The sequence below is a fragment of the Hyla sarda genome, chromosome 4, assembly GCF_029499605.1.
Source record: "Hyla sarda isolate aHylSar1 chromosome 4, aHylSar1.hap1, whole genome shotgun sequence".
In the NCBI taxonomy this organism is placed as follows: domain Eukaryota; kingdom Metazoa; phylum Chordata; class Amphibia; order Anura; family Hylidae; genus Hyla; species Hyla sarda.
Genome location: NC_079192.1, coordinates 95,609,324 through 95,632,758, shown reverse-complemented (window position 1 = coordinate 95,632,758; position 23,435 = coordinate 95,609,324). Strand labels below are relative to the sequence as shown.

Genomic DNA, 23,435 nt, shown 5'->3' with positions numbered 1-23,435 from the left:
TACTCCATATTATCTTTATATACCGCAGAACACAGAGCACAGCTCGCCTGGGATTTACTATTGTGGACACTAGTATCCTCAACTAAAAATAATAGAATACATAAAACAGATATCTATCCGCCATATATTTGTATAACAATGCACAAGCAGCTTAGTCTATAGGCATCTATTTATCTCTCTACCCATTTACGTATCTCTCTCATATCTATCTATCTAATATCTATCTATCTCATATCTATCTCTTATCTATCTTTCTCATATCTATCTATCTACAAAAACAGAACAATACAGCAGCACACTGCTAGCACGAAGATACTAATAAAACATGAAATGCTATATTGCTACAATGAAAAAATGAGGTGCTTCACACACCATTTGGCCAAATAGTTTGGATCATCCCACCTATCTATCTATCTCACATTTATCTATCTATCTATCTCATATCTATCTATCATCTATCTATGTATCTATCTCATATCTATCTTATATCTATCTATCTCATATTTATCATATCTATCTATCTCATATTTATCATATCTATCTCATATCTATCTATCATCTATCTATGTATCTATCTCATATCTATCTATCTATCTCATATTTATCATATCTATCTATCTATCTCATATCTATCTATCATCTATCTATGTATCTATCTCATATCTATCTATCTCATATTTATCATATCTATCTATCTATCTCATATCTATCTATCATCTATCTATGTATCTATCTCATATCTATCTATCTCATATTTATCATATCTATCTATCTCATATCTATCTATCTCATATCTATCTATGTCATATCTATCTATATATGTATCTATCTAATATATATCTATATATCTTTCTACACTCAGTATATAGGAAAATCGAGGGCAGATCCACAGCGATAACTGTACAGAAGTAAACAATTCTAATTCAATATGTGGAAATGTTAAATTCCACTTAAAATTATGTAATTTAATAATAATAATAATATATATATATATATATATATATTTATATATGAAACAACAACAATGTTGTAATAATAATAATCATGATAATAATCATCATGACTTATCTTTACGGCTACTACTATTATAAATAAATAAAGTTCAGTAATATTTTCCTATCAGTTGTCACATTCTCATACAATGTAGGTTTTCCTTCTACATTACAATGTAGTAAACGTTATGAGAAATATTTACTTATAATGGAGTAGAATATTCAGACAATGTCTATTCTTCATAATATCCAGGACTGCCTATATATTAGCCATAAAGTATCTAAATAAATAGATAATAGAATGGAAAAACGTATAGAAAGCTACGTAAAATAGCGTGCACGGTAATCCAAGTTAACAGCAATATACATATCGTTTATAATATGTTTGTATGGTTATATATATATATATATATATATATATATATATATATATACACACATGATCTGTCATTACATAGAGGTGCGTAGTATTGTTCGGGATGGCACTATTATATATTGTATTACATACTGTATTAGACATTCTATGGAATATTTATATGTCTATGGATATATATATATATATTTATATACACATCTCAATCATATGTATCGGCGTTATATTTCATACCCAGGCAGTTATAGAAGATATATGGAATGGGCGCAGTGCCAATGCTTCCATAGACCAGTCTCACTATCGAAGGGAAAAAGCAGAAACATCTGAAAACAAACTTTATTTATTGGGCCAATGGCTCAGGAAGCCACGAGGAGATCCTGGGGGAATAACAAAAACTAAAGTTCTAATCCCCATATTGGGAGTTCTGCTTCTACCCCTGGATAGCGATACTGGTCAATTGTCTATCCAGGGTACAGAAATATGTATCTATTATATATATATATATAGTGTTTGGTCATCATGTATTATGCAGGTGTGTAGTTAGATTTATACATAGTTTTTATACTATTTGATACATTTGTTTGCAGAGTATTTATATAGTTGTGAATGTCTGGTGCTTGTGTGACTACTGACATGGCTCCTGTGTTGTTCTCTTGCAGGGGAGAAGACAGCATGGAGGGGATCAGTGCCCAGAGAGAGCCCGGCTCCTCGCCCAGCTCCAAGCCCCCCGGCCAGGACAGCCAGCCCTTCCCGCCCCTGAAGCCCAACCAGGTGGGGGAGACGTCCCTGTACGGGGTGCCCATCGTGTCCCTGGTGATAGACGGCCAGGAGCGCCTGTGCCTGGCGCAGATCTCCAACACCCTGCTGAAGAGTTACAGCTACAACGAGATCCACAACCGGCGGGTGGCGCTGGGCATCACCTGCGTGCAGTGCACCCCGGTACAGCTGGAGATCCTGCGCCGGGCCGGGGCCATGCCCATCTCGTCCCGCCGCTGCGGTATGATCACCAAGCGGGAGGCCGAGCGCCTGTGCAAGTCATTTCTGGGGGAGCACCGCCCGCCCAAGCTGCCCGAGAACTTCGCCTTCGATGTAGCGCACGAGTGCGCCTGGGGCTGCCGGGGAAGCTTCATCCCCGCCCGGTACAACAGCTCCCGGGCCAAGTGCATCAAGTGCGGCTACTGCGGCCTCTACTTCTCCCCCAACAAGTTCATCTTCCACTCGCACCGCACCCCGGAGTCTAAGTACACACAACCGGACGCCGCCAACTTCAACAGCTGGAGGCGGCACCTGCGGCTCAGCGACCCGACCGCCTCCGACGAGCTGGCGCACTCCTGGGAGGACGTCAAGGCCATGTTCAATGGCGGCACCCGCAAGAGAGCCTTCCCCTCCCCGGCCTCGTCCAGCAGCTCATCGGGACATCAGCGCCTGGAGCTCCCCCCTCCGCCGCCCCCGCCCCCGGCCAAGAGCCTGCGGGGTGACGAAGAGCAGACGGCCCGCAGCTTCCCCCTCATCCCGGTCCCCAGCAAGGGCTTCTCCGGGGTGCTGCACAAGATGACGCCGCCGCTCTTCCCGCCGCCCCCCTATGGCTTCCCTGCCTTCGGACTGTGCACCAAGAAGGATGACGGCGGCCTGGGGGAGAAGGGCGCACTGCCCGGTGTCTTCTGGCCCGCCACCCCCGCCTCTAAAGACTCTGTGTACCCGCCCTTCCCGGTCTTCTGGCCCGCGGCAGGTGCGCTCCCTGTCCCTTCCTACCCAGGTTTAGCTCAGCAGCAGGCAGCGGGCAAGACCGCGGGGGAGGCGGAGGAGCCGGAGAGCAGCGGAGACACCCAGGAGGAGCCGAGCCGGGACGAAGAGCGCTCCGGGGATGAAGGCAGGCCGGGGGAACCGCTCACCCCCAGGAAGCTCCGGTACATCTCCGCCTTCAGGCCGGTAGTAAAAGCCGCCGAGAGTCTGGCAAAGTTATACGGGAGCCGAGAGGTGTACGGGCCCAGCCGGCCACCGGGTTACAGCTCCCCGGACCTACTGAGCGACACCTCCAGTTACCGTTCCGTCTCCCCGGGGCCAGACACCGCAGACGAGCCCGAAGTAGACGTGGAGTCCAGCCGCTTCCCCGAGGAGGAGCGAGGACCGAGCGCGGTACCGGGGCCCTGCTCCAGCGCCTCCTCCCCAGCATCAGCCCGGGACACCGAGGACAGGAGGGAGCACAGCCCGGGGGACAGCCCGCGGAGCACGGCAGGCTACGAGGTGAGGACTAAACATGTAATATACAGACAGAACACAGGTGTAAGATAGGCATATAGTATACGGATAGACAAATAATATACAGATAGGCATATACTATACAGATAGACATATAATATACAGATAGAACAGAGGTGTAAGATAGGCATATAGTATACAGATAGACAAATAATATACAGATAGGCATATACTATACAGATAGAACACAGGTGTAAGATAGGCATATAGTATACAGATAGACAAATAATATACAGATAGGCATATAGTATACAGATAGACAAATAATATACAGATAGGCATATACTATACAGATAGACATATAATATACAGATAGGCATATACTATACAGATAGACATATAATATACAGACAGAACACAGGTGTAAGATAGGCATATAGTATACGGATAGACATATAATATACAGATAGGCATATACTATACAGATAGACATATAATATACAGACAGAACACAGGTGTAAGATAGGCATATAGTATACGGATAGACAAATAATATACAGATAGGCATATACTATACAGATAGAACACAGGTGTAAGATAGGCATATAGTATACAGATAGACAAATAATATACAGATAGGCATATAGTATACAGATAGACAAATAATATACAGATAGGCATATACTATACAGATAGACATATAATATACAGATAGGCATATACTATACAGATAGACATATAATATACAGACAGAACACAGGTGTAAGATAGGCATATAGTATACGGATAGACAAATAATATACAGATAGGCATATACTATACAGATAGACATATAATATACAGATAGAACAGAGGTGTAAGATAGGCATATAGTATACGGATAGACAAATAATATACAGATAGGCATATGATATACAGATAGAACACAGGTGTAAGATAGGCATATAATATACAGATAGACATATAATATACAGATAGACATATAATATACAGATAGGCATATAGTATACAGATAGACATATAATATACAGATAGAACACAGGTGTAAGATAGGCATATAGTATACAGATAGACAAATAATATACAGATAGGCATATAGTATACAGATAGACATATAATATACAGATAGGCATATAATATACAGATAGAACACAGGTGTAAGATAGGCATATAGTATACAGATAGACAAATAATATACAGATAGACATATACTATACAGATAGAACACAGGTGTAAGATAGGCATATAATATACAGATAGACATATAATATACAGACAGAACACAGGTGTAAGATAGGCATATAGTATACAGATAGACAAATAATATACAGATAGGCATATAATATACAGATAGACAAATAATATACAGATAGAACACAGGTGTAAGATAGACATATAATATACAGATAGACAAATAATATACAGATAGAACACAGGTGTAAGATAGACATATAATATACAGATAGACAAATAATATACAGATAGGCATATAATAAACAGATAGACATATAATATACAGATAGACATATAATATACAGATAGAACACAGGTGTAATATAGACATATAATATACAGATAGAACACAGGTGTAATATAGACATATAATATACAGATAGGCTTATAATATACAGATAGAACACAGGGGCAATATAGACATATAATATACAGATAGACATATAATAGACAGGTAGACATATAATATACAGATAGACATATAATAGACAGATAATATACAGATAGAACACAGTTGTAATATAGACATATAATGTACAGATAGAACATAGGTGTAATATAGACATATAATATACAGATAGACATAATATACAGATAGAACACAGGTGTAATATAGACATATAATATACAGATAGACATACAATATACAGATAGAACACAGGTGTAATATAGACATATAATATACAGATAGAACACAGGTGTAATATAGACATATAATATACAGATAGACATACAATATACAGATAGAACACAGGTGTAAGATAGACATATAATATACAGATAGACATATACTATACAGATAGAACACAGGTGTAAGATAGGCATATAATATACAGATAGACGTATACTATACAGATAGAACACAGGTGTAAGATAGGCATATAATATACAGATAGACGTATACTATACAGATAGAACACAGGTGTAAGATAGGCATATAATATACAGATAGACGTATACTATACAGATAGAACACAGGTGTAAGATAGGCATATAATATAAAGATAAGCAGATAATATACAGATAGACATATAATATACAGACACAACAGATGTAGAATACACCTATATTTCATACATATAGAAAACGGGTGGTATAGACAAATGGTATAGAGAAAGAACACATGTAGAATATAAATATATATTACACATATAGAACATGTGTAGGATAGACATATAATATACAGATAGAACATAGGTGTGGGATGTACATAAATTATACATAATATATACATATATATATTTATTTTTTGTATGTACATTTTTAAATGTGTACAATATACATTTATATTCCACATGCATGTAAAGCACACGGACACGTCTATGTTACATATACATATAGAATATGTGTGTAATATTCATTATGATATATATAAAAACATACACAGAATATACTTTTGTAACATATACTTTTGCATGTAGAGCACACACAGTAATTGCAGAAACAGGTATAATACCTATAATATACAGATAGAACATGCGTGTAGGGCACATCAAATATACTCAGATTAAATATGGCATATATATATATATATATATATATATATATGAGAACACACATTGAATACATGTATGAAATATACAGATATAACATCATGTAGTGCACCCAGACAGAATATACACAGATACACAAATATACATATAGAACATGCATAGAATATACACATATAGAGGTACAACATGCATGTAGTGCAGACAGAATATAAATAGAGACACAACTATGGCACAAGGAATCTACACATAGTACACATAAAAATACATATGACACATGAGGTATACACATAGAACAGGAATAGATGTGTAGACACATATGGCACATTAAATCTACAAATAGAACATAAATATACATATAGGCCCAGATTTATCAAAGAATGTCTACGGTAGAGCTATTTTCCACGTTTATTTGGGTGGTGGGTTTGACTAGTGTACATCTTATTTATCAAGAAGGTGCAGCAGGATGATGAATTTTGCGCAGCTCTGCTGTGGTGGGAAAAGCTCTACCACATACACTTTTTCTAGACATTTGTGAGGGAGGGAAGTAGACACTTTCCCGGGTACTGAATTTGGCAGGTTAGGTGTTTTTACTTACTTTCACAGAGCTGCCGGGACATTTTTACTTGCATTTTAGACGATACAATCAAATTTGAGTGCGGTGTCTAAGGGGTTAAAGCCGGGCATCATCATGATCGGTGATGTCTGGCATTAGAGATGGGTCCTGGTGGCAGATAGCGGCCAGGACCACCCAGCTATGACCTACGCTCAGCTCCTGATGTCATGTCATAGAAGGGGAGTGGGACACTGTCGTCCACAAGAGGTTAAAGGTTGAATTGTGGAAGGTAGAAGTGATTCTCACGCCTACTGGTAGTAGCTTTGCGCCTAAATAAGTACCTTTGTGCACAAAATAGCAACTTTTCACAAAAGCCGCAAATGATAAATATGTGACCACTGCATGGTCAAAAAGAAAAAGTTCTACGGGTAGGTAAAAAGAGTGAAACCGTCTATATCAAAAGGAGCATAAAAGTCACTAAATATGCTGCTTGCGCCTGAACTGCGCCAAAACATAGACAAAAAAATGCTCTAAAAGCAATGATACATCTTCCCCATAGACTTATATGACACATAGAATATGCACATAGATATCACATAGGCTAAAATAGAACTTACATGTACAAAAAAAATTATGTCACATATAATATATACATAAAATACATATAATATATACATAATAGACATACACAATGGCCCTGATTTACTAAGAGTGTTGTGTAGGTGTCTTTGTGGGTTTTAATTCCCTCCAATTTTTTTCCACAGTATTTACTAAGGTTTCCCTACATTTTCCACTTTCTCTACACTTTGCTTTATTTACACATGTTCTGATCTGTACGGTTTTCCTCCACACATTTTCTGTGGAAACCTTAGTAAATATGTTGGGTTTTTGTGAAAATGTCGCGAACACGCCCCTTTTCTCGATGGCCACACCCCTTTTTCGGGGTTTCTTAGCAAAATGGAGAGTTAGTCTGTATTTTCAATTCTGGCACAAATTCTGGCACAGACAATCGCCAATGGGCCTCAGTTACTATTGCAAACCCGACATGTTTTGTCAGGTTGTGCGCAGAAATTCTGTCTGCACCGGAATATGCGCTAGAATTGAAAAAACCCAACTAACTCTCCATTTTACTAAGAAAAGCCAAAACAGGGGCGTGGCTGTAGGGAAAAGGGGGTGTTGTTCGCTGAAAAGGGGCGTGTTCCCGACATTTCCACAAAAACCCAACATATTTACTAAGGTTTCCACAGAAAATGTGTGGAGGAAAACCGTACAGATCAGAACATGTGTAAAAAAAGCAAAATGTAGGGAAACCTTAGTAAATACCGTGGAAAAAAAATTGTACAGAATGAAAACCCACAAAGAAACCTACGCTCAGGGCCAATGTGCGACAGAAAAAACCTGACAGAATCAGAATCACAAAAACCCTCCAAATGGGCGCTGTTTTGGGGAAAAGGGGCGTGTTCCCTACATTTCATCCAAAATCACTTGTCTTTTCTGAAAACCACTCCGAAAATCATGTGAATTTTCTGGGAAGAAAACCCGACACTTTAAAGGGTAACTCTCATTAAAACTAATTTTTGCTATTGCACTCCTTATGGTAAATAAAAAATATTTCTAATATACTTTGTTTACAAAAAAATGAAGTTTTCTATGTTTTATTTGAGCTTAAAAAAGCTCAAGAGCACATTTTCCTCCATCTTATACACAGACTTTGGACCGAAGTCCAAACACAGAAAGTGCAACCTGGAGTGCTGAGGGCGGGGCTTGTCCAGCCTCATCCAATCATAGCTCCTCTCACACTTAACTCCCATATGCTGTTGGTTGGACACCCCCCCCTCAGCACTCCAGGCTGCACTTCCTGTTTTTGGGCTTCGGTCGAAAGTCTATGTTTGAGTTGGGGGAAAATGTGCTCTTGAGCTTTTTTAAGCACAAATAAAACAAAGAAAACATCATTTTTTTTAAAACTAAGTATATTACAAATATTTTTTATTTGCCATAAGGAGTGCAATAGCAAAAATTAGTTTTAATGAGAGTTACCATTTAAAGCATGTATAAAGTTTCAGAAAGCGGAGTAAATGATCTGTCTTTTTGCTCCTTTGCTTGCCTCGCCTTTGTCAACCGATTTTTACTTGTAAATTTTAATTTTTTTAACTAAAAAACAACATTTTAGATTTCTTTTCACATGTTTTTTCTTTTTTTTATTGTTTCAGTAATAATGGGGAATAAAAAAAAAAAATATATATATATATATATATACTCATTTTAATACATCTATCTATATGTGTGTGTATATACGTATATGTATAAACATATATATATAAATAGAGAGTATTTTATTAAATTTAGTAATATGTAGAGATCTGGCTTTCTTCTCTGAGGTCCTCTTCAGCCTCCCCTGGGATGTTATGCTTTTCAGCAATGTTGTGCAAAATGCAGCACGCAATAATGATCTCACATACACGTGTTGGTTCATACAGACGTGCTCCCCCACTGCAGTCCAGACAGCAAAAGCCACTCTTTAATAATCCAAAAGTACATTCGATCATACAGCGGGTACGTCGTTTATGCGCCCTGTTAAATCTTGTTTCTGCATGTCTTTGGGCATTTAAATAAGGAGTACACAACCACCGACTTCAGCGATATCCATTGTCCCCCGTGGAAAGCAGAACAAATTTAGCATAATCCTCTTTATGAAGAATGTCTGTCTTAATGTTATTAATAATGTTGGCTACTTTTTAAAGCTGATTTAATATTGTACTTTTTTTTTGTTTTGTAAATATTTTAAAAACACGGAGGAATGGTAACCTTACAAGTCCTGATGAACAGTTGCTGAGTTGCCAATAGCAACCAATCACATTAATTTTGGTCTGTTTGGAGATGCTTTAACAACATACATTTTTGTTTAAGATTACCAAGGTTACCATGCCAATTTTATGTTATATATATATTATATTTATGTTAAAAACATAAAACTGATGATTTCTGGAATAGTCTGGTATGGACTATTTTTAGCCTATCCTGCCCGGCCTGCCAAGAACTAGAAACTTATCTTTCACTTACCTTCCTACCTTCCCGAGGAGTGCCGCTACAGCTGATCCTTCGGTTGGGCTGTCTTCTTCCTACTTCCGTGGACCCGACTCGTCACACGGCGCTTAAGCTTATCACCGGCCGAGGTGGGACATTGCTGCGGCCGGTGATCGGCTGAAGCGCCGTGTGACGATCTGGCTCCACGGTAGGAAGAAGACAGCCCAACTGACGGATCAGCTGTAGCGGCACTCCTCGGGAAGGTAGGAAGGTAAGTGAAAGATTAGTTTCTAGTTCTTGGCAGGCCGGGCAGGATAGGCTAAAAATAGTCTAGACTGGACTATTCCTAAAATACACAGCCTAACCCATTTTTATTTTCTGTTCAAAAACTAAGCCTTTTCCTAAAAATAATACGCCAATTCATGCCATTAGGAGGAGGCAAAGGCAACTAACTAACTGTGTTGCCAAATTTTTTTTTTAAAACAATGTAAAAATCATAATAATGTTTCATAAGTTTCAATCTTGTGTCCTTGCAAAGTTACTGACACTATTTACCCTTTCTTTTTGGTAACATGTTTTGCCTTCAGTTCCAGTTTAATGCTTCATTAAAGGGGTTATCCAGGAAAAAACTTTTTTTTATATATCAACTGGCTCCAGAAAGTTAAACAGATTTGTAAATTACTTCTATTAAAAAATCTTAATCCTTTCAGTACTTATGAGCTTCTGAAGTTAAGGTTGTTCTTTTCTGTCTAAGTGCTCTCTGATGACACGCGTCTCAGGAACCGCCCAGTTTAGAAGAGGTTTGCTATGGGGATTTGCTTCTAAACTGGATATTAACCCTTTAGATCGCCGCTGTCAAAGCTGACAGCGGCGTCTAAAGGGACATGTGAATGCTCCCTGGTGGGCTATTGGGGTGGATCGCCCCCCCGCAGCGCGATTGTGAGTGGGCAATCCACTATAGAGGTAGTCAGAGTGCTTACCTATGTTCCATGATGTCCTGTGGCTCTGTCATTGATAGATCCTGGCTGGACTAGGCTCTATCACTGGATCGCAGAGCATACAGATCAATGGAGTACAATAGAACTCTATTGATCTGAATGAGGAATCTAATGATTCCTCCTAAAAGTATAATAAAGTGTAAAAAAAAGTTTTAATAAAAGTTTAAAAGACACACTTTAACCCCTTCCATGTTAAAAGTTCAAATCACCCCCTTTTCCTATATAAAAACATGTAAACATAATAAAAATAAACATATTTAGTATCACCGCGTGCGTAATTGTACAAACTATTAAAATATAACATTCTGTATCCCATATGATACATGACGTAAATGTAAAAAAAACAATACCAAACCACAGAATTGCAATTTTTATAATATCCCAGAAAAAAAATAATTCAGATCAATACCAAAATGGTACCGATACAAAAAACAGATTATGGCACAAAAAATGATCCCTCATACAGCCTGGTATGCAAAAAAAAAATAAAATTGTTTTTAAAGCTACAGGGGTCAAAAAATGGCAATTAAAAAAATTCGAAAAAGTTCTGAATTTTTTTTAAATTTGTAAAACATGATGGAAACTATACAGATCTGGTATTGCTGTAATCAGGCCGGCCTAAAGTATCAAAACAACATGTTATCTCAACCACAAGGTAAATGGCGTAGAAAAGAAAATCACCAAATTTGCTAAATTATCTTTTACTATTTCAATTTCACTTCACTGATTATATATATATATTTTTGGTTCGGAGAATATGTTATTGAAAAATTATAAGGTATCATTATAGTAGGTAGTTATGGCTATTATAGTGCGAGGAGGAAAAAACGAGAGTGTAAAACCTAAAATATGCCCCGACAAGTTGATCGTCATGAGGGACAAGTAGTTTTTTTTAATAAAATATCCACAACCCTGTATATTGCTATAGGCTAAACCAGATGGACATGTGTCTTTTTCAGCCTTACAAACTATGGAACAAGCTCCTTAAGTATGTGCACACTTACACACAAACACACAAATATGTGCATACATAATATACATACAATATACAGATGTCAAATATAAAATGAAAGCCCAAATGCACATATGACCAACATATCGTTCTGCCTTACACACTTAACAAACATGTGTGCACTGTGCTATACATAAATGGCACACAGTACACACATTATATACAGTTCACATAGTATACATGTGGGGCACGTATAAAAAACACATGATATACAGGTAGGGCACATCTACTGTACACTTACATGAAAGGACAGTATGACATGCAATCTGGGCTGGTTATAGAGGCCATGATGCTCAGTCTGTATTAGGTCCCATAATATCACATGCCATTTATAGCCCCGCTGATATGGCTGAAGGACTGTACTAATATGGTTCAAGCACCTGGATTTTATTTCTGCCTCTGCACCCCAAGAGTAAAGCACCTAGATTGGGGGATCATATGGTGTGAGAAGCTTTTATTGTAGTTAACGCTGGATTTTTACATTGACAATGAATGAATATATATATATATATATATATATATATATATATGTATATGTATCAGAAACAGCAGGATTGACTTACTGGGGTCCAACATCTACTGGACTGGCTATGGCTGGCATAGAGGTGACTTGAGTTTGGCCAGTGCCATAGATGTTTAAAGGTTGGCACAATGATCTTGGTGTTTATGCTGGTGATATAGGTCTTTGCGAGCATTGGGAATCTGAAGTTATGTGGTTAATGTTAAATCATTAGTCAAGACTTGTGGGGCAATAAATAATGTGTAAGCGGAGAATTGTAGTGATTATAGCAAATCCTGTGCGTGTACATTTTAATATCCCAATTCTAATACCACATACATGATCATTCGTTTGTTGTCTTTGTATACTATTGAGTGTCACGGTTAGTATGTAACCTTCCAGCAGGGTGTAGTGTCCTTTCTGTTAGTGCTAATAAAATTCTGTGTGACTGTATTTCACATGATGTGGTAGTATATAACCCACCAGTAGGGTGCAGTATTGTAATTCCCCAAAGTGCAGTTATGTGTGACAGTATTTCATGTGATGTAGTTAGTATATCATTTAACCAGTAGGGTGCAGTATACTCTTTCCAAGTGCTAATGCAGTTGTATTTGACTGTGTTCTATATGACATATGATTAGTATATAACCCACCAGTAGAGTGCAGTGTTCTGTTTCTCAGTATTAATGATGTTATATGTGACTGTGAATGGGATGAGTAAATACACCAGTAAGGGGCAGTGTTCTCTATCTTCGTACTAATGCATTTATATCACTGTATATAATGTAATGTGTTTAGTATATAACCCACCAGCAGGGTGCAGTGTTCTCTCTCTTGGTTCTTATGCAGTTCTATTTCTGTATTTCATGTGATTTGATTGGTAAATAACCCACCGGCAGGGAGCAGAATTTGGTCCCTTGGTACTAGTGCAGTTCAGTGTGACTGTATTTCATGAGAAGTGATTGGTATATAACCCACCAGTAGGGTGCAGAGTTCTCTCTCTCATGGTTCTTATGCAGTTCTATTTCTATATTTCATGTGATTTGATTGGTATATAACCCACCAGTAGGGTGCAGTGTTCTCTCTCTCATGGTTCTTATGCAGTTCTATGACTGTATTTCATGAGATGTGATTGGTATATAACCCACCAGTAGGGTGCAGAGTTCTCTCTCTTGGTTTTTATACAGTTCTATTTCTATATTTCATGTGATTTGATTGGTATATAACCCACCAGTAGGGTGCAGAGTTCTCTCTCTTGGTTTTTATACAGTTCTATTTCTATATTTCATGTGATTTGATTGGTATATAACCCACCAGTAGGGTGCAGTGTTCTCTCTCTTGGTTCTTATGCAGTTCTATGACTGTATTTCATGAGACGTGATTGGTATATAACCCACCAGTAGGGTGCAGTATTCTCTCTCTTGGTTCTTATGCAGTTCTATTTCTATATTTCATGTGATTTGATTGGTATATAACCCACCAGCAGGGTGCAGAGTTCTCTCTCTCGTTACTAGTGCAGTTCTTTGACTGTATTTCATGTGGTATGATTAGTATATAACCCACCAGCAGGGTGCAGAGTTCTCTCTCTTGGTTCTTATGCAGTTCTATTTCTATATTTCATGTGATTTGATTGGTATATAACCCACCAGCAGGGCACAGAGTTCTCTCTCTCGTTACTAGTGCAGTTCTATGACTGTATTTCATGAGATGTGATTGGTATATAACCCACCAGCAGGGTGCAGTGTTCTCTCTCTTGGTTCTTATGCAGTTCTCTTTCTATATTTCATGTGGTATGATTAGTATATAACCCACCAGCAGGGTGCAGTGTTCTCTCTCTTGGTTCTTATGCAGTTCTCTTTCTATATTTCATGTGGTATGATTAGTATATAACCCACCAGCAGGGTGCAGTGTTCTCTCTCTTGGTTCTTATGCAGTTCTATTTCTATATTTCATGTGGTATGATTAGTAGATAACCCACCAGCAGGGTGCAGAGTTCTCTCTCTCGTTACTAGTGCAGTTCTATGACTGTATTTCATGTGGTATGATTAGTATATAACCCACCAGCAGGGTGCAGAGTTCTCTCTCTTGGTTCTTATGCAGTTCTATTTCTATATTTCATGTGGTATGATTAGTATATAACCCACCAGTAGGGTGCAGTGTTCTCTCTCTTGGTTCTTATGCAGTTCTCTTTCTATATTTCATGTGGTATGATTGGTATATAACCCACCAGTAGATTGCAGTGTTCTCTCTCTTGGTTCTTATGCAGTTCTCTTTCTATATTTCATGTGGTATGATTAGTATATAACCCACCAGTAGGGTGCAGTGTTCTCTCTCTTGGTTCTTATGCAGTTCTCTTTCTATATTTCATGTGGTATGATTAGTATATAACCCACCAGTAGGGTGCAGTGTTCTCTCTCTTGGTTCTTATGCAGTTCTCTTTCTATATTTCATGTGGTATGATTAGTATATAACCCACCAGCAGGGTGCAGTGTTCTCTCTCTTGGTTCTTATGCAGTTCTCTTTCTATATTTCATGTGGTATGATTAGTATATAACCCACCAGTAGGGTGCAGTGTTCTCTCTCTTGGTTCTTATGCAGTTCTCTTTCTATATTTCATGTGGTATGATTAGTATATAACCCACCAGTAGGGTGCAGTGTTCTCTCTCTTGGTTCTTATGCAGTTCTATTTCTATATTTCATGTGCTATGATTAGTATATAACCCACCAGCAGGGTGCAGAGTTCTCTTTCTCATTACTAGTGCAGTTCTATGACTGTATTTCATGTGCTATGATTAGTATATAATCCACCAGTAGGGTGCAGTGTTCTTTCTCTAGCTTTGTACAATGATTATAGTGTATATACTGGTCAGTGGTATATATAAACACACCAGTAATGCTCTGAAGGATGATATATACAAAGCATTAATGATAGGTACCATGTAGATACCAATATTAAGCAGATGGCACGTTCTGTATAAATCAGGTTGTAGAAAATAACAAAGGTATTAGAATAAATGGCTCCGTTGGTCGGACAACCCACTTTGCCACAATTACCAAGTATCATTTATAAGTGTATTGTGCTCTTTCTCCTATACGATTGATGCTGCACATGAGTGACAGAGACCATCTTGTAAATGTCACTTATGTCTAGTCATTTACTTAGATGATTATACTGTCATATAGCCTGCATTAATAGTTATTGCTTTTTCATCACTGATGTTTTGTGTGTAATTGTATTTGTTGAGTTCTGAAGAGAGGATAATTACAGACCATAACATTTACTTTGGAAATACACAGTGAGACCCCAGGAGTTTAATCCTGCTTTGTGCCGCCCGTCCCCCCCTGCCGGCTGAGAACACCTGTAAGGTTCCATGTAAGCACATTACCATAGAGTTAATTATCCTGATTAGAGAAAGTCCTTTCATGCTCGCAGGCTGCGGTGTACCGGGGCGGCCCTTTGAAGAGACTGTGCATATTGGCCCTCTTCTAATGTGGGCAATTTTCTCTGAAGCACTGATAATTATATATAATAAAATGCTTGTCCTCTTTAAGATCTCGTATTATTTACATCTGCATGATCAGCTATCAAAGGTGCATGATATTGTGGGGGGCTGGAGGGGTCCTTGTCAGCCTTTTATGGACTGGGTGCGGGAGGTTCCTGTCAACTGGGGGTGTCTATAGAAGTTGGGAAAAACTTGCTTGACCCAAGCATTTATGATATCTCATAATGCAGCCTCCCCCATAATACTGTTAAATATAACTAATATAGCCGGATCTAGACGCCACGATTGGGATTTGTTGAGACAAAATATAAAAAGAAGTACCGTATTTTTCGCCGTATAAGACGCACTTTTTCTTCCCCAAAACTGGGGGGGGGGAAAAGTCGGTGCGTCTTATACGCCGAATACACCCCTATCGCGGCGGTCCCTGCGGCCATCAACGGCCGGGACCCGCGGCTAATACAGGACATCACCGATCGCGGTGATGCCCTGTATTAACCCTTCAGACGCGGCGATCAAAGCTGACCGCCGCGTCTGAAGTGAAAGTGACACTAACCCGGCTGTTCAGCCGGGCTGTTCAGGACCGCCGCGAACAGCCCCACTGAATAGCCGGGTTAGTGCTTACAGGACACCGGGAGGGACCTTACCTGCCTCCTCGGTGTCTTCTCCGTTCAGGGATCCCCTGTATGGCCGGCGCTCTCCTTCCTCGAGGATACCCGGCCGGCAGCAGAGACGTTTGAGCGACGGGGACACGGCGACAGCGATGGAGCAACATCCAGGGCAGCGGTGACGGGTCCAGAGCGGCGGGGTCACGTGAGTATTACCTCCTATGCAGTGGTCTTCAATCTGCGGACCTCCAGATGTTGCAAAACTACAACTCCCAGCATGCCCGGACAGCCGTTGGCTGTCCGGGCATGCTGGGAGTTGTAGTTTTGCAACATCTGGAGGTCCGCAGGTTGAAGACCACTATTGGGTTCAAAATCTTTATTTTTTTAGATTTTGCACCTATAAATTGGGTGAGTCTTATACGCCGGTGCGTCCTATAGGGCGAAAAATACGGTATCTATACAGAAACCAAGACATCGAGATCCTACATACCTAACAGCTGCAAAACCACGAGGGGGGGCTCAAGAAAAATAGTAAATACGGAGCCTAAACATAAAGGATTTTTTTTCTTATATAGTTTTTGTAAAGACACCATGAATTTCGTAGTGTTTTTAGAGGTTATACTATTTATGTATTTTTTTTGTAGCCTTTTTTTAAAGGAAATTTTCAAGTATATTTGAAAAAGCCTGAACACGCCCTAAAAGAAAAGCACAGTAAAGCATACCAAGTTTGCCACAGACCCCCCCAAAAACGTATCAATTGTGAAGAAAACTACCCTAAACAAAAAATGCATTGCTTTTTTTAATGGCAATCATTGTAAAAATGTTTTATTTATTTATTTATTTTACAGAAATAACTTTGGGCTTATTTATCAGGATGGTTTGGTTTTAAATAATTTGTTGTAACTTTTTTATATATATTTTGCAACACATTTATCAAATGGTTGCATACATATTATAAATTTGTCACAAATGCACAAAATGACAGACTAGAAAAAAAAATGTGCGCTAAGTCTGCAGGCACAGGAAAGCTAGGCCAAAAAGATGCCATAAATATGAACCCTTTTTACTACTTTTATGACAATTCCAATTTAAATAGAGCAGTGAGTGCTATTTATTTAAGTTGCCTAAGTAAGTCACCTAGTGACTCCGTGCAGGATGTACGCGCCAATTTAAGGGGACTCAGTAAAGCCCTAGACCCTAATGAGTCCTGTTAAAATAGCGTATACATTTTTTAACATTTTCCTTTGCATTTTCGGAATCAGAAGAAGAAGTCAGTATTACAAATTCCCCATAAAACATCAATATCATAAATAATTCACTACTTGTTACATGACAAACCCCCCACCCCACCCATTACAGAGCCCGGCTGTTAAGATGAGGGAGAAAGAGGGAAAAAAAAATACATAAAAATTCTTAAAATTAACTAAATAAATATAACACATTAACATATTCCCCTTCAAATAGGAAGCAATACCTCTTTAGTTTTCCAAACAGTTTCACTTATTTTTGTTTAAAGGGTAGCTCCCACCATCCTATTTATATTTTTTTTGCTAGCCCGTTCCCCCCCCGCTACGGCACTAGCGGCGGCGGCGATGTGTGGGAGGAGTGGTCTTCCAGCCAGTGGCCGGGGAGCCAATGCGCTCGCTCCCGCCTGTCTGATTGACAGGCAGGGAGCGAGTGCAGCCTAACTGAAAAAGGACTGATTGCCACTCCAAAATCAGTCCTTTTTCAGTGGCCGGTTTTTAAATGTAAATTAAACCTTTTTAATGAAAAAAAATAATAATAAAAGTATATTAGAGATATGTTGTAGTACATAAGTACTACATCATATCAAAAAATAAAGTTGGTGACAGTGCCCATTTAATATTTCTCCTAATTTTTCACTAACTTTATCATGTTTTCCCTTTCCTTTATAACCTGAACTTTTTTCAGACAGCCATACTCTTAATATTAATAATCTAGCATAAAAAATTGCGTATGAATTGATATGAATGGAACCCACTGCTCTCCGTCACAGTATAGATCGTCCTCCTGTTCTCAGAATGTGATGCGAAAGGATACCTGTAGCGGACACACAGAATAAACCTAGCCCAACTCTTCCAGGTTGTTTAATAATATAGAATGCATTTGCAAATAATATTGAATTTGAAATGGTCACAGAGAAGAGCGACCCGCCTGTCATAACCACTATGAGACACTAGGTGAACTGGTCCTTATAATCATCAGCGCTAATGTCAAGATACAATACTGTAGATGCCCATATTCACAATAGGCTTTTGCCATGTGTTTTAGCAAGCTTGCAGACCAACCGTGATACTATCTGTAAAGTATTAAAAAAAATTGTTACAATAACTCTTGTATGTCTTGTATTCTGCAGGTTTACACTAAGCAGATGGCAGATGTTCCCCAGACCCTGAAGACAAATGCTCCACCACACCAAGGCCTCCCAACATCCTATCTCTGCAGCCTAGACCCAAATGGTAAGCCTAGCAACCTCACTTACTAAGTTCATCCAGGTTTATTTTACATCCAGCACTTAAAAATAATTACTGTTGAGAATGAGGGGTGTACACCTTTCCTGGCCACCTGCTTTACCCTATACACTGGTGAATGGGATACAGTCATTAATAGTGGGGCCACAGACCATGTCATAGTGAATCAATACAGCAGTCTACATTTATTTTTAGTTTACGCTGGTTTTTAGCCTAAACCCCCCCCCCCCCAAAAAATTAAGGTACGTGCCACGTTTTTAAGTTGTCAGGACTCACCAGTGTTAAAAAGTGTTAAGAAAAGTAGAAACACTCACCTAGTGTGGACATAGTCTTCTCTTCTTCTCTTTTTTATGGACATTTATTAATACTGAAGCCATAAAATTTTGGCTCAACTAATTCATATGGCAGTGTACTTCAAGACGGCATATAATACTCCAGTTTTAACCCCTTAAGGACTCTTGTTAAAGGTTTTTCCGTTTTTGCACTTTTGTTTTTTCCTCCTTACCTTTTAAAAATCATAACCCTTTCAATCTTGCACCTAAAATTCCATATTATGGCTTATGTTTTGCGCCACCAATTCAACTTTGCATTGACATCAGTCATTTTACCCAAAAATCCACGGCGAAACAGAAATTTTTTTTGTTTGTAAAGTGTAATATTGAAAAACAATTCTTATAATTTGGCACAATGTACTATAGTTAAATCTCCATTGATCATCATCTGTTCTGTAATTAAAAAGGGGTTTTCTAGTAGTGTAAAAAGAAATATGGAGATGCAGATGTTCTATACATATATATATATATATATATATATATATATATATATATATATATATCACACAGCAATAAAGTGTAACAATAAAGAAAACAAATACAGATTAATGAATAAATAAAGTCTGTCCCATAGTGGAAAATACAGAACAATGTATATTATACTAGCACAGGTACAGAGCACTCGCCAGACCCTCATCAATATGTTCCAGGTTTAACACTATATATTCCAGACATAAGCACTGCAGTGTATTGGCTTTTAGCAATTGTATGTAGGTCAGATCTATATCGACTGCTGGAGTTAAAACCTTCTTTATTGCTTTTTAAGAGCAAGATTCAGAAGACAGTCATTCAACTGCTGAGGATCTGGAAAGCAGGAAGTCATTCCAAGACCAAAGGAGTCATATATCTCACACGAGCCCTGTACACACTGACAGAGGTAGGTGCTATCTCTGGCCCCATGCAGTATTTCTTGCTAATGTAGCATCCTCGCACATTGCGAATGTTCCTTTCCCACTTGTCGAATAAATGAGCAGTTTGTGCTCTACCTACCAGTCCCATAAAATGTGTGCATTACCCCATCTTCCTGTTTAATGCCCACATTAATAATACATCTTTGGCACTTCTTATTCACAATCGATGGAAGGAGATTTAAATCAGCAGTAAAACAGCTTGTCCCCTCCAGCTTTTACTGGATAAATATTTAAATAACTAACTCAATTGTTTAAAGAATAACCTTTCGTGGGAATATGGATCTTACTTGAGCAGGCTGCTTGCTACAAGACATTGCTGCACCAAATCCATTGGACTTTGTTTGTAATAACAGACTAGGTCTAGACTGGGGGGTCAACACCAGCCAGTACCCTTCGATCCTGTATTAAAAATTTACAATATGAAAAACTGTATATTATGACTAACAAGTTTTGTTGATGGAAAAGACTGATGCAAAATGTAGTCTTGTTCAGGCTAGGTTCACATCATGTTTTTGTATTCTGTCGAAATGTCCTTTTTCTTCTCCATTAAAAAACAAACAATCAGTGTTTTACGAGAAGCATCAGAAAGCTTTTTTTTAGATAGATCCATTGTATCAGTTTGCTTCTGTTTTTAAACTGATCCATTTTTTTATTGTGCCTTTTTAGAGGTTTTAAAGTCAAATCGCACCATTAACAAGATGGTTCATTAACAGAATTCCCATCCTACAGCATCCTGTTGCTATAGACTTGCCCTGTACAAAATAATGAATCCATCAAAATCCTGTTTTTCCACAGGACAGAATAATTAAAGGGGTAGTTCAGTGCTGAAAAACTTATCCCCTATCCTAAGTGTAGGGGATAAGTTTCAGATCGCGGGGGTCCGACCGCTGGGGCCCCCCGCAATCTCCTGTACGGGGCCCCGGCTCACTGGCCAGATAGCGGGTGTCGACCACTGCATGAAGTGGCGGCTGACACGCCCCCCTCAATACATCTCTATGGCAGAGCCGGAGATTGCAGAAGACAACGCTCCGGCTCTGCCAAAGAGTTGTATTGAGGGGGCGTGTCCGCCGCAGCTTCGTGCGGAGGTCGACACGCCCCCTTCCCGCAGGCTGCTGGGGCCCCATACAGGAGATCGCGGGGGGCCCCAGTGGTCGGACCCCTGCGATCTGAAACTTATCCCCTATCCTTAGGATAGGGGATAAGTTTTTCAGCACTGGATATCTCCTTTAAACAGTCTCTGTTATTTTTCTGTCAACAAAACAAACAAAAGCAAAACAAACAGATCTTGATGAAAACTTGTCAGAAAATTTTGACCAGGACAGATTGAAACCAATGGATCTGTTAACAGAACCGGTTAAAAAAAACGGAACAAAAATCACGGGATGTTTCATCCAAATAGCCAAACATGATGTGAATAGGCCCTCGCTATGTTTTGTATAGGCTTTGTCTATAGCTTTTTTACTTGGTACAAAGCATATGGAACAATTGAGCACCAGTTGTCTAATTTATTATCCAATGTAATATATCAATCTAATAAAAATGTGAAAAAATACTAATGTTTTCCATGTTCATTTTTGAGTCTTTATTATAAGCTTCAGGCCGTGTTCAGATTTACTGTTATTGAATACAAAATCTGGAATGGATGTGAAAGGAGGAGAAGTCTCAGTCTTTCCTTTATACATGTTCTTCACCATAATCCCATTCCCGGCTTTGTACTTAACTTCTGAACACACTCCTATAGTAAAATAATCTGCAGTATGTTAATGGTATTTATTCTATAAAATAGATACTGGAAAATAGATATTTAACAGATATTTTGCACACTATGCACAAGTTCTGTGTAACCCTTTCCCTTTGTCAGAGGTTGGTTACCACATTGCCCTTTTGGTGTTTACTTTAGTTAAACAATACAAGTAACTAGGCTTTCTCTTATATTTTTTATGCTAGAGTTACATATATGCAGCGTCTGGCTCCGGTAAAATTGGGCAAAAATTGCCACAACTGATGCCACAACTGATGCCAGAAGTGCATTAGTTGTGCATCATCTGGTGTCCATTGTTCACGATCACCAGACAGGGTAAGACAGCAATATGGGTTCCCCTGTCTGTGCCGGATGAGACGCCGGATGATTGTCAACAGTCTCATTTAAATGAATGGGATCAGTTCTTGCTTTATTTTCCCTCCGGTGCATTTTCTGCAGTGCCGGAGGGGAAAAAAAAACCTGACTACGCATATATGTAAAGGAGGCCTAAGCGAGTGCTGAATTTTGCTTTAGCTGGCCATTTTATTTTAAGTATTTTGTTACTGTGACTGATTTTCTTAAGAGAAAGTAGAATTTAGTTAATATTTCTTCACACACTTTCCTTGTGGCATTTGCTTGGTTTGAAAAAACACCCCAAAAAACACCATTAAATCTTTTTAGTGTGCCTCATGCATATGACGTGCATTATTTTTGGGCTGCATTTGTTCTTTGTCATTTCTCCTAATACAATCAATCAATTCATTAATCTTGAAATCCAAGGAATTCACGAATTTTATCAATTTCTTATTGACTTCCAGCAACATATAGCTGTAGTCCCCCCCCCCAAAAAAAAACAAAAAACAAACAAACAAAAAAGTGCAGGTAGAAACACCCAGCAAAAACTGCACAAAAATGGAGTGTTTTTGCTGGGTGTTTGTACCTCTGTTTATTAGGGGGTTTTACACAAGGTGTTTTATGGCAGTTTTTAAGCCAATGTCAGAATGGATTGAAAAGAAATGAGAATTATGCAGAAAGAACTTAAACTTCTTCCTGCTGGATCCACTTCTGGCTTTGGCTCAAATAAGTGATTAAAAAATGTTTGTGTAAATCCTGTGGAAGGATTTTTTAAAAACTTTTTGGAAACTCAGTACACGATTGTTTGTATCATCTATTTATGGGATTTTCCTACTCTTTGCTTCTATTATTTACTGTTTTATTTCTGCTGTGACAGTTTTGATGAATTATCCCTTTTCATAAATACAAAATATAAAATAAATCAAACTGCTAGACATAGATCCAAATTCTATTATTTAATATACATAGTAGAGTGACTCTGCTGGGGGCCATCCTGCATGACATCAGATTATGGCAACCAATACCATGTTCTACACTGACAAGGGGCAAGAACCCCCGAAACAGCTGTCTACAGATGTGTAGTAACAGGGTTTGATGAGGGCAGATGTTGTTATCCTAGG

At 38.6% G+C, this 23,435-nt stretch overlaps 1 protein-coding gene across 2 annotated transcripts in view; it reads left to right on the top strand.

The window, feature by feature from the left end:
* SKOR1 (SKI family transcriptional corepressor 1) overlaps positions 1-23,435 on the top strand; it is a 45,302-nt gene that overhangs the window by 3,561 nt on the left and 18,306 nt on the right. Inside the window, exons 1-4 of one of the 2 annotated variants that reach the window (XM_056569239.1) lie at positions 1,826-1,897; positions 2,025-3,609; positions 18,862-18,964; positions 20,075-20,185. In XM_056569239.1, coding sequence (XP_056425214.1) covers positions 2,038-3,609; positions 18,862-18,964; positions 20,075-20,185 — 1,786 coding nt within the window. In that variant the 5' untranslated portion in view covers positions 1,826-1,897; positions 2,025-2,037. Of the gene's footprint in view, positions 1-1,825; positions 1,898-2,024; positions 3,610-18,861; positions 18,965-20,074; positions 20,186-23,435 lie in introns of those variants that run through there. The other variant, XM_056569237.1, reaches the window with a different exon arrangement.